We start from the raw sequence: 16,132 nt of genomic DNA on the forward strand, positions 1-16,132 counted from the left end.
GTTTTTTATCACAAGCCTAGCCAAATCATCTACAGAGTCTTGCCCAGTGCTGAACACCACACTGTTTGGCAGTGTACAACCATATAACCTCCACCTCCGAAGAGGTGCCCTTCAGCATCTAACAGACCAACTTCTAAGCTCTGGCAAACAGAGTGCATAAAGGAAAAAAGCCTATTGGTGCCTTTTTGAACCAAGTGGTAGAACAGAAGTGCTGTCTTTTCTCACAGAAAGAAGAACAATTGTTCTGAGGAGTGACAGATAAGTAACTACAACAAATCCCAGCACAGACAGAACGTGAACCATCCCCTTTCCCATTCTCTCCTAACTCAGGAACAGCAGGCTGACTCAGCTAACTAGAATTCAGCTACAAGTCATATTTAGCATCCGGAAATGTTACTATATGGTGCTACCTACCACAAGGAGATACAGAACCATAAGAAAGATGGTAAATTTAATACTGTATCCAAGTTATTTTACCATAGTTCAAAACTTCTGGACAGTCTGCACATGTGACTTTTCAAGGTGCTTTTTTATAGTGGCATAAGGGAGGTAACTATACACAAGGGGAGTAAGCCCAAACAACCAGAAACAACAGGAAACTACCATAAGTCACAAAAATAGCACCTTTTAAAAGCAGTCCATTTCTACTTGTGACCTAGTGCAAACATACTGTCTGCTTGCCATCTTACGTGATTTGTAGTCTGAATATATACATGTATAAATAGAGAAACATCCACTGTGACCTTTGGTACATTTAACAGGAACTCTTCATGCACATCTATACACACATAACCCCCCCAATTTTCCCCAAAGTTCTTTCTATTATAGTTTGAGTTTATGGATTAACTGAAACGGGCTATTTCTAGTCAAGATTGTGCCTTACTTCCATATTAATATGAAGTAAAAACCAAAATTATCTAGATTAAAACATGGTAAAAGTTACTCAAGTTCAGGGTTCCCTGTCTAACTGATTAATGACCTATCACTAAAACTGCAGGACAAGAAGAGTTTCAGGTGAGGAGTATTGCACCAATAATACTCTAGCAGAAAAACATTGCACAAACAATCCACATCAGAGCAAATATTTTGGAACAGTCCAAAACACACCAAGAATTAACATTGTGCAACTGAGAGCAATAAACCATAGTTCAAGGCACACATCGCGGAGGTAACTTGGGACTGACAATTGGAAACTGCATGCCTCTCATAGCATCGTGAAACATCATGAGTGTTGGTTACTGAACATGTTCCTAATTCATTCATTTTAGAACTGGCTGAATCAGCAGATTGTGAGGAAGAAATCAAAGGACTGGAAGGGAATGAAAATACACACATCTGTATTCTATCAAGACAGGGATGCTGCTTTCATTTGGCATTAGAGAGCAAAGCTACTTTCGAAGCTTAAGAGCTAGAATGACGTTTTGAATCATCTATAGAAACCTGCAGTTTAAGATTTTTTACATCTTAGACTGACAGCAGAGAAAAAGGCACGTACTGTGATGAATTCTGGTAATCCTCCTCGACCTCTGATTACATAATATTTGATGTTATATCCTACACTGTTTGCATGAACAAAGGCAATAAATTATCCCAAGCTGCTTACCTTTGTCTTTTATTTTACTATTAAAATATATCACAGCAAATAATGATGCAGTTTGGTTGAACCTTAACAGACTAAAAATCTGTCAAGGAGCAACCAGTGCTATTTAAAACACTTTTCTATACAACATGCTTAGAGAATGACCATTCAGCTTCACATTTGTTGGCAAAGTTCACCTTTCAGAGAGAAAAAATGAAGGCCAGGCGCGCTGTACTGAGCCTGACCTGTACTACCCCGGTAGTTAACAGCTTTGATATTTTCCAGAAGCACTCACTTAACAGAAAAAGCTTATATTACTTAAAGGTAAAGGTAAATACCATCAAGACATAAGGTACAACACTGAATTCATGAGAGAAAGAAAACTGCAGCTTGCACACATTTGAGCTCTTGCACTGCTGTACAGTGATTTTTATTGCATTTTTACTACATGTCATCTTAATACTATACCTTCTTCAGGATGATATCAATGTAACCTGCAATTAATTGAGAGATCTGTTCGCCTTCAGTGGTCTGTACTGAGTAATAGCTTTCCTGATATTCACCAAAATCCTGAAGGAAAAGAGTTAAAATAAAAAAACCTCTTTGAAAATCAAAAGTAATCAATGAAGAAACAGTACCCCATATGAGTAAGAGAATTCAAATTTTAAAGATTGTTTGTGTAGACATTTGCATAGACAATGAAACTGCTCCAGGATTGTAAACAAGTCTATATGAGGGGTGAGGAAGGAAAGGGGAAGAACACTTCTTTTTGTAGCTTAATCACAGATGTTTCATAAGTTGAAATGAGAGAGGACCAAGAGATCCTTACTCTGACTTTATCAGACTCAGTCACTGAAGGATGGAGAAAAATCTTTAGAATCTTATTCTAAAGCATAATCACCCATGCAATTGGAAATCAGATGCACATGATTAAAGTGAATATAATTTTCTAGTCACTGCTTCTTACTCTACCACTTTAAACCACCTTTTCATATCCAAAATACTCTTGTTGCACGTCTCTTATGGACCAAATAACAAAAAAAAAAAAAAAAAAAAATCACATACATGAAAATTATTGAAATCCATAACTATCAAAAGTATTAATGAACCATCTAGCTTTGTTTATGTTCACATCTTTCAAGTCACAAAGTGCATTATGAATGGCAAACACCATAAGGGTTTGAGAAGATATCAATAATTGATGTTTTCTTAAGTGCTGTAGTGTTTAGGCACAGGGCAGATTTAGACAGTACTTTTGGGGAACTGGCCTGTCTAGAAACATCAAAATACAGATTGACCCTAGACACCAATATGGGCCAGTTTAATAGCTTAGGACTCAGTGACTTTATATAATGCTAGAAAATTACAGGTAGAATGAGTTACATTGAAGAAATTACTCTAAGTCCATCTTTGTTTCCCTTGTCACATAGATCCCTCTTCTTTTGAATATATACAAAAAATTACCAGTGTGAAGCTTTTAGGTGAGGCAGCCCAGCGTTTCACAGTTGTCAGTGGCCATTCCTGCAACACTTCCTTGGTCTTCTCATCTACACGCATCACTGAGTCTTTGGTGACACCCAGTAAACGAGGAACCAGCTTGTTTTTGCCTTTCATTTTTTCCTATAACAAGGTGTAAAAGAGTGTTTTTCATTCAAATAGAGCTTGCCATAGGGAAAAGTATGACTGAATATACTGGCAAAAGGAACCAACTGTCATGCAGATGAGGGTATTTAAAACTCCAGGCTCAATTTGTCTGATCACAGACAGTGATTTGCAAGCAATGTATTAGCATTAAGAAGCTCTGGTCTTTACTGGATCTTTACCATGCACTTCAAAAGACACTGGCCTCTTTTCCCTTCTCCAGGAAACAGAAGCATTTTAGGGATTGTGATAACAGATCTTTGTAAATTACTTTAAAAAAGAACCAAGTATGACAGCAGTTATTCTAGACCCAAGACCTCTGTAAAAACCATATTAGAGAAGCAGAATGGGAAACTGGCATCAGGAGGGCTAAGAAGGTAGGTTGCCCTCACCATTTCTCTACAAAATTTTTGGAGAGAGAAAGAAAAGGAAGGCCCACTGTGGCTGATAATTTAGGCAAGATAATTTGTTCTATATTTTGGATTTGAAATATTGGTTAGTTTCAATCCATGAGGACATCCTAACCCACGCAAGTATCACAGGGGGCTGCCAGATGATGTTTCCTTATTTGCTGGAAACCCTGCCCTTTTTGTTTTCCAAGGCTGAAGAGCGCAGGCCCAAGCTAACAATTTGCTACATAAAATCCATCATATAATAGAAAGGAATCCACATGTCCCATTTCCTTGAATTTATCCAGGCCACAAAAAATCAATTCCTATTTACATAGCAGGCCATTTGATAGGCTTTTTAAAAGACCAATTATTCTTTCCAACAGAAGCTTCATGACACGGTTACTTGATACAGTTACTATTTGCTTTAACCTATGACAAAACAAAGCAAGATAGTAATGAAAAACACAAAGATACTTTTACCTTTTGCTATAAAGGTCAGCTATACTATGTTAAATCCCCACTGAATTCGCAGTTTTTTCTAAATATGCATGCTTATTTGTTTTATTATTTTGGTTACTGAAAACTGCACAACATAAATTGAGTATAGCTTCTAAAATGCAACTTAGCTGAACAAGCTTTGTTAGAAAGTTCAGACTCCTTTCACCACTAATGCCCCAACAAGATATTTTCCCATAAAGGAAGCAAGACAAAGTAACTCTTTCAAAGCATAACATATGAAGAGTATCATCCTCCACACATAAACTTTCATTGTAATTTCACCTTCTATCGGCTTCACTAGAATTTGTGGATAATTAAGTACTTTAGGAAAAGACAACCTGTCGATATTCAGCTATCTGCAAAGACTCTGTACTGTAACTGTGGGAACCTAAGAATGAAAACATCTGCCTAAGTTTAGCCTCCTTTCCATTCTGTGTCAGTGGTTACTGAATACTTGGGCACTAATGTTTCAGTTCCGTTTTCACAACAGAATGTCAGTATCTTGATACCAAATTGCTTCAACAGCCTTAATACCATGACCTGTTTTTCAGTAAGAATTAAGAGAAATAGATCATGCAGCTGTTGAGGTTGTTCTTCAGATACAGGTATTCAGCATGCAATTCATGTTATCGTTAAACTTATAAACAGGAATAATTTATGATTTCTTTGTTAATGTTTTTCTGAAGACAGCACTTGGTAATCAAAAGAAAAAAGAAGAGATGTCAATTTAAAGAAATTAAATCAGGACACTCAACTTTCTTCCTGGCAGGAGAAGTAATTTACTTTCTGTCCCATTAGCAACGTACACTTTTTTCCAAATGCTGCTTTCAGAAAGAAGGATGAAAGAAGATCTTCGACCTTTGCTTAATACAGAATTTGAGGTAATACATAACCAACCAATGAATATTGTCAGCAAGATCTACATTACCTTAACAAGAAAAAATGACACTCCATAAGTCCTCAGGGAACGGGCTAACTTCACATACTTCACTTTGGCTTCTATTTCAGTCATCTCACCACAGTTTTTGTGCTCCTGTAACAAGAGTTCAGTATCACTTAGGCAGAAACAATGCTTTCAGGAAACAAAAGAAAAAGGTTATAGCTTTTGTCTGTTTAAAGATGCTTAGTTAATAATCATTACAGTTGAAATATTCAAAAAAACACTGGCTAGAAATGTTCGCAAGATGGTATCACACAGAATCACAGAATGTTAGGGATTGGAAGGGACCTTGAAAGCTCATCCAGTCCAATCTCCCTGCTGGAGCAGGAACACCCAGATGAGGTTACACTGGAAGACATCCAGGCAGCTTTTGAATGTCTCCAGAGTAGGAGACTCCACAACCTCCCTGGGCAGCCTGTTCCAGTGTTCTGTTACCCTCACTCAAAAGAAGTTTCTTCTCAAATTTAAGTGGAATCTTTTGTGTTCCAGTTTGTACCCATTACCCCTTGTCCTATCATTGCTCATCACCCAGAAGAGCCTGGCTCCATCCTCATGAAACTCACCCTTTATATATCTGTAAACATTAATGAGGTCACCCCTCAGTCTCCTCTTCTCTAAGCTAAAGAGCCCCAGCTCCCTCAGCCTTTCCTCACACGGAAGATGCTCCACTCTCTTCATCATCTTTGTTGCCCTGCGCTGGACTCTCTCCAGCAGTTCCCTGTCCTTCTGGAACTGAGGGGCCCAGAACTGGACACAATATTCCAGGTGTGGTCTCACCAGGGCAGAGTAGAGGGGAAGGAGAACCTCTCTTGACCTACTGACCACCCCCCTTCTAATACACCCCAGGTACCATCAGCCTTCCTGGCCACAAGGGCACGGTGCTGGCTCATGGTCACCCCTGCTGTCCACCAGGACGCCCAGGTCCCTTTCCCCTACACTGCTCTCTAATAGGTCATTCCCCAACTTACACTGGAACCTGGGGTTGTTCCTACCCAGATCCAAGACTCTACACTTGCCCTTGTTATATTTCGTTAAATTTTTCCCTGCCCAGCTCTCCAGCCTGTCCAGGTCTCTGGATGGCAGCACAGCCTTCTGGCGTGTCAGCCACTCCTCCCAGCTTGGTGTCATCAGCAAACCTGCTGATAGTACACTCTATTCCCTCGTCCAAACCATTGATGAATATATTGAATAATACAGGCCCCAGTACTGACCCCTGAGGCACTCCACTAGACACAGGCCTCCAACTGGACTCTGCCCCATTGACCACGACTCTCTGGCTTCTTCCCTTCAGCCAGTTCACAGTCCACCTCACTACCCGATCATACAGACCGCACTCCCTCAGTTCAGCTGTGAGGATGCTGTGGGAGACTGTGTCAAATGCCTTACTCAAGTCAAGGTAGATCACGTCCACCGCTCTGCCATCATCCATCCATCTTGTTATGTCCTCATAGAAGTCAATGAGGTTGGTCAAGTACGACATCCCCTTGGTGAAGCCATGCTGACTGCCCCTAATGACCCTCTTATCCCTGATATGCCTTGAGATTGCACCAAGGAGAACTCATTCCATCAGTTTCCCAGGGATGGAGGTGAGGCTGACCAGTCTAGAGTTACCTGGGTCCTCTTTCTTGCCCTTTTTGAAGACTGGAGTGACATTTGCTTTCCTCCAGTCCTCCGGCACCTCTCCCATTTCCCAAGACTTGGCAAATCCCATAATTCCTCACATCAGAGAACATAAAACACCTGTGCAAATGGAACACTCCTCTTTCACCATCATCCATTCTATCTGTACCGCAGAGAAAGTACAATTAAATCCCCCCTGAAACAGTTCAAATTTCTAGGTATTGCTGCTATTTGACACCATTTCGTTTTGTACAAGTAATGCCTGTTTACTTGGCTTTGTAAAACCATTTAAAAGCACCACCACCTTTTTTTTTCCCCCAGGAACAGACTGGCTTTTTTTTGCCAGTTGCACCATTATCCACAATTTTTTCACTCATCAAAAAAAATCCTACAGGTGAGGAAAAAGCAAGGATTTTTCTAAACCGTTCATCCTGAAATACTCATCCAGGTGTGTCTTGAAACTTAATTTCTATTTATTGTTTAAACATTTTATTCATTAGTAAACTTTGTTACCTGTAAGAAACAACAACTACCAATATTGCCTATTCAAACTTCATCTCAGCATCTGTTCTTTTACCCCAGACTGTTCTGCTGAAAATCCTATCCCAACGTCTTGAATTTACATACGGTTTGTGGGATTCCCTACCACACCCCAGGTGTCCCCTCACACGCCTCTGAACTGCTGGTTGCCACCTCTTCCATGCTGACTGATGGCAGCAGGGGGAGCACCAAGGACATGGGAAACACTTCCCGACTCCAGTTTGGTTGTCACCTTGACAATGTTCCACGGAGGAGCCCTGGGAGGAGCAACTGCAACTCCAAAACCTCTTTTGCATCCCAAAGGCATAGACTGATCATATTTGTCAAGTTCAGCACAAAGAATACAACCAGGATCTCGAAAGAGCAAGAAGGCCAAATGTCAGCATTGCAGATGGAATATTTGGCAAAAATCACTTGCCAAACTCTAGAATTTCATAACTCAGGGGAACAGCTGATTTTTCCAAAAGACACCTTCCTGATCCTACTTTGCTGTTGTATCCTTGCCCAGCATCAGTGCCCTCACTGATGAATTTAATGGCCATGCACCAAAGTATGAAATGACTGATAATATTCATAGATTATATTAGGACATGGGCAAAAAATCACATGCTATAAATAGCATGACAGCAATACTCCAAAGTGAATCTTTTTTTTTGCTTAAACTACAACATCACTGGCACCAGCTAAAGGTATTCAGAACAGTGTTAGTCATCCTCATCTACATGGAAGTACTACAAGCTCTAGGTAGAAAAGAATTCCCGAGTCACAGAATTCCTAGATGAGGAGTGTAACAGACGTGGGGAAGTATGTGACCTGTTCTTGCTCTTCAATTTGTCTCACAAGTTGAGATCACAAATCACTGGAATGTCCTTCCAGAAACCATACGATTTGATTTCAGCTGTTGACCTCAGAATTTTTCAGCTTATATTGTACTGCCAAACTTTTCTTCCAGTAAGCACAAATATTTAGTGCATCTACAGTATGAAAACTCTGAGATGACTCCCAACAGCATCAGCACGTTTTATACTCAACTGCTTGTCTTTTCCAACTGGTTCCCAGTAACATCACTGAACCCAAGCATTAGCTAGCAGAACTCTGTATTACTTGAAGTTCACACTGGAATAATGAAGGCATGAAATTAAAACTGGTTTTCCTAAATGGGCTTCTATTTTAGTACAAATACATATCCTTACATTTTAATGCAACTGAGAAAAAGGTCTTAAGAATATTCAATATTCACTCTCTCCCCTTCAACAAAGTACACTGAATAATCATCAGTGAAGAAAAAAGGATCAGGACAATAAATCTGCTGAAGAAAGAAAAAAAAAAAGCTGTCAGATACTTTACACTTAATTTTCTGATAGTTATATAGTTCAAGTATATACAGAGTATACACCTGTGAAAGCTTGTTATTCTTATAAAGGAAGTGAAACTATAATAGGTTTTTCAGCCTCACAATTACCTGAAATATTCTCTTTTCAGCCCCTCTTTGTTTGGTATATTCTTTAGGCAGGAATTCTTTTAGGCTAGAAAAAAAAAACACAAAACAACCAACATTTCCATAGTTAATGGTGCCTTCTTGAGGAGGGACGCTTTCCATGCTCCTTTATTGGCAATAAGTCCCCCAAGCTTCCTAAAACAGGCGTAAAATACCTATACAATGAAACAAAACTCTGGCTAAGTAGTTTGAACGTAAGATAATAGCTTACATAATTAAGAAAAACACTTTAGTTACATCCCCATGTAATACCTCTTCGTGTCTTGAAAAGTCATCAAAAGTAAATAATAGCTGTGACACTTTCCATTCTTAAACTATACAATCAATCTCAGTGGTCCAGAGGAGTTCACATCTAAATATTGTCATCTGGGGGAAGAAGGGGACATTGAAGCTTGAGCCAGCTCTGTGTTTGAGTTGAGACACTGCTATTACTTTAAAGTAGCACTTAGATTTACTGATGTGCAGGACCAAGTTCTTCCTTTATGTCTTCCAAGAAATGTTAGAACACTAATAATTTACTGAAAAGCTGCAAAGCCATTTTAAGTGGATACTTAATAACAGTCACTATCTCAAAACCAGCCATAAATTACCAGTCCTAATTTCTGTAGCACTCACATACTGAGGGGCTCCGAACACAAAGTAAACCAAACAAGTTCAGACTCCATAGTAGAATCCAGTCCGAAAGAATCTTTAAACACCTCACCTGTACCTCTGTGCGGTAGAATAAAATAAACCATTTATCTCAGTCAAACATCCCCCAACTTGAAGACATATCAGTATCAATTACGATCTAAGCACCAATTGATATACTCTTGCACATGTAACTGGCAGTTAGATCAGACTTTTTTCCTTGTATCCCTTTTATTATTATATTTTCAATCAATAGACAAGTAATCACCCCAACTGAAAAGGTGAAATGTTAGTTGTAAACAGACTGAAATTATTTTAATGCTACCTGTAATCATGATATATCCTGTATGATGCAACAATAGTTTCACTTTCTGTAGCAGCTTGTTTACTGGAGTTAGCAAAACCACCTGGGACATATTGTCATTTAGCCCTCTTTAATCTCTTAAATTACACATTATGACAACGCAATAGTGAACTCAATTTAAAAAAAAAAAATCTAATAGCAAGCAGTGTTTATTTAACTGAATTTACTGTTTGTTCCTATGGTTCTTAAAAAAAATTATACACCCATGCCAACATATTGAGTGTTTTTCATTAGCATAAAGGTATATCCAATGTTCTTGAGAAAGACAGTTTAAAACAGTAAAATAGGCTAGATTAAAGAACTGAGCTTACGGGTCACCAAGCATGCTTGGAAATAAAGAGCAGGGGTGGGCAGTTTTAGCTGATCCTTTCCTATCTGCATATGAACAGTATGAGCTCTTTATTAGATATTCTTGCAGCAAATTTAAACACAGTGTAGGTACAATACAAAACTCCAGCTGTATGAGGAAGCGCATGAAGGGAAGACTATTTGCCATTTGATAGTTTAAGAGCTTTCACAACTTATTTTGGCATGAGCTTCAAGGAAATTCCAACCACAAATATGAAAGGGCTAACAAGACACAGGCAATAATCTTCATCTGTGCCAAGAATCATTTATCAACGACAAAAAAAGGATACAAAAGATCTCTCTGTATAAACATATTACAGACATGGCAAAATAAACTAAGCTGTTTCAGAACAATGCCATGAAATAATACTACTCTGTTACATGCTGTTTTCTGTGTGAGCTGACAAGACTCTCCTTAGGGGAATCTGTAGCATGTTCAGGTTTCAATGGTGAGTGAATGGACACCTCCCAAATGCATTTCACATATTGAGCTAGAGTATACAGTTAACATGAAACATAATTACTTTCTTATTTGAAAAGCAACTGAATTCTGTACAGCAGTTTGCTGGCTAAGTTTGCTGGGAACACCTAACTCTTGAAATCATTACCACACTTGTCATGAAGTAATACCCTAAAGGTTTGCTGCAGGAATATTCTTGAGTGAGTGGAGGGAGAAGGGAAGAATAAGTAGACAATGGACAACTCCCAGAGGAAGATTGTTGCATAACTGGTCACAATTCTAGGGCATAAGAACTAAGAGCACACTGAAGCTATTACGTAGGGTCTCCATGATTTTTGGAGACATCAGTAGCTCTATTAGGAAAGGTTCATGAGCCCATCAGCAGCAAACAAACATACAGTACAAAGAAAAGCTGATTATTAATTGGAACTGAAGGATGCTTATTCACATGGTCTGTTTGCATAACTGAACTGCTACTTCAGGAAAACCTTTCAGGAGTGAAGTGTTTCAAACAACCCATGTTGCAGCACTGCATGTTCCAAAGCAAGCTGTCATTTTAAACGATTCCCTGTGATAGAGTAAACCCCAGGCTCAGGCTCACAAAGAAAGTCTAAGAGTCAGCACCGAGCACTCAGCTAGTGGAAACATGACAGAAACCAAATATGTGCCCCTTGTTTTGTGCATCCGGTTAAGGTATCATGACTGTCATATATATGGAAGGTTTAATGGGCTGTGCAGTAAATAGCTTTCTTTAACCTTCCTGCATTCCTTTCCTGAGACTCCAGCCCTCAAGTTAATTCCAGTGCAGGCAAACCAAACAGAAAAATTAAAATTGGTAGAAAAACAAGACATCTCAAAATATCAAACTAAACTTGCCCTGCTGATAGCAATAAAGTAGGCATCACAATAAAGGTTTAAGGATGGGTCACTTGTAAGCAGGACTCCAGTCCACCTCTGAAAAAGAGAGCACAATTCTAGATACTGTGATACTGTGATCTCCTTTTGTACAACGCCGTGAGAGGCTGAATCTGAACAACTGATTAACGCCACTAACAGCTTTGGAAAACTTAACCTCTACACACAGCAATATTAACTTTATTCAAATGACAAAGCATCTTTCCATTCATGTACTTTCCTAGAAAATCAAACATCTGTGATACATACTGATGTATGCATAATTCACACATGGCATTACTAAATGCTGGCAGTAGTAGACTTCTAAGAACAAAATCCCAGATCTCACACATTACCAGGTGGTTAGGGAATCCAGCTGCATACTTAAATGGCACCCTGGGGGGAGGTGGTGCCCTGGGCTGCCTAACAATCCACTGCCAAAATTCCCCTCATCACTTGGGGTTGCAGATTTGTGTAATAAGGTTCCTTTCACAGGGAGATCGCTAGAGAAAACACGCAGTCTGATTACCTCTGCATGGAGTACTAAAATGCATTTAGTCTGTGGCAACTCAACATTAGTTACACTTGAGGTCACCCAAATTTAGAAGTTAGAAGTGTTTACTCTAAAAATCCAGGTTTGTGTTTGTGTTCTACATGAGGTCCGAACTGGATCTGTGCTTGAAAGCCTCCAAACTCACAGGCCTTCTCAAAGGAGACAGGATGGGAACCATTCAGAATGTCATCACGAGCCTACAGAAAGTAAGCAAACACAGGTCAGGGACATCCAAAATAACTATTACATCTCTGAAATTCCTTGGAAGCTTCAACACAAAGAATTCAGCAACACACTTTTCTGTCTGAATGCCTTTATTATTCCATTCTGGATGTGTTTATGACTAATAAAATAAACAACAGTCTAGATTATTTTCTGGTGAATATCTAAAGAGACTTATTGAAACCATCATTGTAACTTCCATCAAAAGGATGACCTGACACCTACCTCCTGCTGCACATGCATATAAAGTACCACATATGTATATACATGTAAGTGCACATACACACATATATACAGATATACATGTACATGTATATCTGTACATGTAAAAGCTTTTATCTTATCACCTCACAGTAGCAGGGAAAAATGACCTGCATACTTAATAAAAACAGATTACTATTATAGAAATGGCAACAGGAGATGGCAAGCAGCATTCTCCTTCCTTCCAGTGGTCACAGATGATAGATGTTATAGGTCTGGCAATAGAAGGCTCATCTATCCACATAGCAAACAATGTCATGTCAGTATTAACACATACTGCCATAACAGTAGCCTGCAAGAAATATCTAAGTGGCAGGAGTACAGCTAAGTTTGATTCAGTCTTCTAAAATACATGAAAAATGCAATGCAGTCTTACAGGCAATGCCATCTTTATCTTCTGCTTCAGAGGTTAAAAATGTAATTTAGATCAATCCCATTTATATCAGCTGCAAGCATAAAAAAATCAACATTTTGTTAAGTTTTGGGTTTTTTTATTATTTTAAAAATTAAAAAAAAAAAACACAAAAGGTTTAAAAGCCTACTTTTATGAGACTGCATTACAGGCAACTGCACTGGAGCCTTAAGTTAAATAGCATTTTCTGCACAAAACTCTAAGTTTGCTAAGGTATGTATAGTACCTCTGACAGACTGTAGAACCTGCCTAGGTGGGCTCCCACTGTGGTACATGATCTGGCCCATTGGAACAGGATGCCTGCCAGCCTGGTGTGTCCGCTGGGCTGAAGACTGGGAAGGGAGCACAGAAACAGCACTCCCACTGATCAGGTGGAAGAGAAACAAGACAAGTAGCAGAAAGCTGGTTGCAAGACTGACCTGACATCCCATATTACAGAGAAAGTATCACCTAGAGAAGAGAATGGGAAGAAGAACTAAAAACCACACTAAATACATTCGTGAATTTTAAGGAAACCAGGACAAGGACATGAAAGTCAGTGGAGTTTTGGTTGAATGTCCATTATTGCATTGGAAGTATTTCATTAAAAAGAATCGGCAAAGCCTCAGTACTGTCATGTGTTCTTGGAGGGATAGACCAGAAAATAAAATAAAAGCACATCCAGAACTGGAATTCTAGAAGACTGGGTATTTTAGCAACAGATACTTTCTAATTAACCTACACAGGTTTCCTCAGACAAGGTAGAACCTGTACTTCTAGTCCACATACTGTACCTGAACATAAAGCAAATTAAGTTGCACAGGATCTCTTGAATCTACGTTCTGGTCTGAATAGAAGAACTTCCGCCTCAACAGTAATGTTTCATTTTCATCAACTCCTTGTTCTCTAAATGTTCGGCTGTGATCTAGCCAATTTACTGTAACAGAACCACAGACATACACATTGCTAAATACACAGTGTTGCAACTGTTAATAGCTGTTGTGAAAATCATGTGATAATTGGCATTTCCACTGGATCGGGAAACTGCAGAAAATGTTGCTTTCATTTCTGTTTCTAGTTAGGATTGAAGGTTGCTACAATTGAGAATTTAAGAGCAGCACTGCTGAGAAATAATAATTTACTACAGCATAAGACACCATTTATATTGTTGAAGAAACAAGTTACAGTAATGTTTTAATAATAAATTTAGATCTTCAAAGCTTCATTGCAAAACTACTTAAAGTTTACCAAGTTTCTCCCCCAAAGCCAATTGTTTTGTTTACTTCTCTTATCCCTGAATACAATTTTAAAACATCTTTCTACCACTCTCAGTTCATCTCAGTGTCTTAATGTAAAATAGAAAAAATGCTTCTCATGACTTTACACATAAATCAAATACTGTCTTAGTTCTTCGGCAAACCCCATTTACACTTAAAATTTATACCTTCAAAGACATACTACCTTTTAATGGCTTTCAGTAAGCATCAATATTTAAACATCCAACCTCAATGAAGAGGTGAGAATGCTAAGTATAGAAGTGACCCTTCACACTTAAGTTACAGCTCCCCTACCAAAAAAAGTAAAAATAAAATAAAATAAAATAATAATAAAAAACCCCAAACCACATCAAAAAACATGCCACACTTCAAAAGATCTGCTAACTCTCATAGCCAGAGGCAATAACTTGTCCATTTACCCGATTTTAAAATAACTCGGTAGTGGACAACATCATATATAAACAGATGCGAAAGGATCATCTGAGACACGCTGAAGAGTCTAAAAATGCATTCCTGTATGGTTTTCTTGTACCATACTGTGAAAAGATATTAATCAAAGAATTATCCTGAAATATACTACTCACAATCATCATCTGTATGAAGCTTTGCCTTCAGTTTTTCCATTTTTCTCTCATCACGCAACAATGTCCTATCTTTCTTAAGCGTTCCTGTACTCTCCTCTTTCTTCTCTTCAATGCTTTCCTGGATTAAGGAATATTCCTCATAATTTGTTATTCCTGGAATTATAAAGAAATCTGGTGTATGTAACAAAAATTTAATACATTTTAAGACAGGTGAAATATTCTTTTCTATATATTAAAACACCAAATGTTAATTTCAAGTATAGTAAAGATATTCCAGATGAAATCCTAAAACTGCATGGGGAAGGAGATCTCAAGAATAATCTACAATTTCCACACTCAAGACATCTCTCCAGTATTATCCTTCAAATACATCATCCCTTCATCATATGCTTCATTTGCCACTTTCAGAAAGATATTAAGCTTTTTTGTTATGTACCAACAGAAGCTACCAGTTTAAAAACATGATGGAATTTTAAATAGCAACGAATTCCAGAATGGTGACATGCCATTGTAAATTTCCTTCCATGGATGCCTACAATTGCTTCCTGAGAACTGAGTAATTTCAGCTTGTGTAGAAGAAATGTGGCAGAGCAGACTGCAGAATAGAAACCATGTAAGAAAGATTTTTTTTTTTTTAGACTCCTATGAATTTTACATGAAACTGGATTAAAAATCAGTTCACAAGATTTAGCATATGTGCTAAGTTGCTCTCATTGCTTTATTCTGCTTGGTTTTCTTTCTCTGTTTGGTAAAGCATGCTTATACTACACAGGAAAGCAAATGAAATGCTTACCTACATGATCAAATTCATGAAAGTAAGTCGAACTAATTTGTCAAGTAAATTAGTTAGAGCACATTAGAATCCAACATAGAAACACTCAAACAAAATCAACATGGATGAATTTAAATTTAGCTTATTTCATTTTCCCAGTAAATTAATCTAAATTAAATTAAGGCTACTATTATTCTAAATGAGAATTAAGCAAGGGTTTAAGATTATTTAAACTAACCCAAGTTGGATGCATGTTTATAGTTAAATATGAATTAGTTTTCAAAAATGTCCCAACTTAGATTAATATAAAGGCAGACCAATATGACACCGTTTTGGCCAGCTGCTCTCGATGGCTTCTGTATGTTGTTTCACAAATGAAATGGTCCTGTGATCAACTCTTAATCATGACAGAGCCCTAAGTTTAGGTATATTTGAAGGTTAACAATATTTCTTCTATTGCATCTATTTATATTTTATCCCATTCTCCACCACATAGCAAGAAAGCATATGTAGAAGGTTAATAGTAACAATAATAATATCTAACTGTACTGTCAGATTACTTTGTAATACTGAAGTTTAAGCCTATACCTAACTCCTACCATCTTTCATAAAACCTAGACAGCAGATGTCAAAAAAGTATTTGGTAAATGTTAACTGATATCAAAGAT

The 16,132-nt window shown here is 38.1% G+C and overlaps 1 protein-coding gene across 8 annotated transcripts in view; it reads right to left on the minus strand.

Annotated features, from left to right (window-relative positions):
- The window catches only part of TLN2 (talin 2), a 163,241-nt gene that overhangs the window by 76,072 nt on the left and 71,037 nt on the right, over positions 1-16,132 (minus strand). For 5 of the 8 annotated variants that reach the window (XM_065847858.2, XM_071813815.1, XM_065847857.2 and 2 more), the window contains 7 exons: positions 14,693-14,845; positions 13,626-13,768; positions 12,027-12,154; positions 8,673-8,736; positions 5,039-5,143; positions 3,044-3,199; positions 2,048-2,149 (listed from right to left, as the gene is read on the minus strand). In XM_065847858.2, coding sequence (XP_065703930.1) covers positions 2,048-2,149; positions 3,044-3,199; positions 5,039-5,143; positions 8,673-8,736; positions 12,027-12,154; positions 13,626-13,768; positions 14,693-14,845 — 851 coding nt within the window. The other 3 variants (XM_071813816.1, XM_071813817.1, XM_071813818.1) reach the window with 3 other exon arrangements.

The sequence above is a fragment of the Patagioenas fasciata genome, chromosome 12, assembly GCF_037038585.1.
Source record: "Patagioenas fasciata isolate bPatFas1 chromosome 12, bPatFas1.hap1, whole genome shotgun sequence".
Taxonomy (NCBI): Eukaryota; Metazoa; Chordata; class Aves; order Columbiformes; family Columbidae; genus Patagioenas; species Patagioenas fasciata.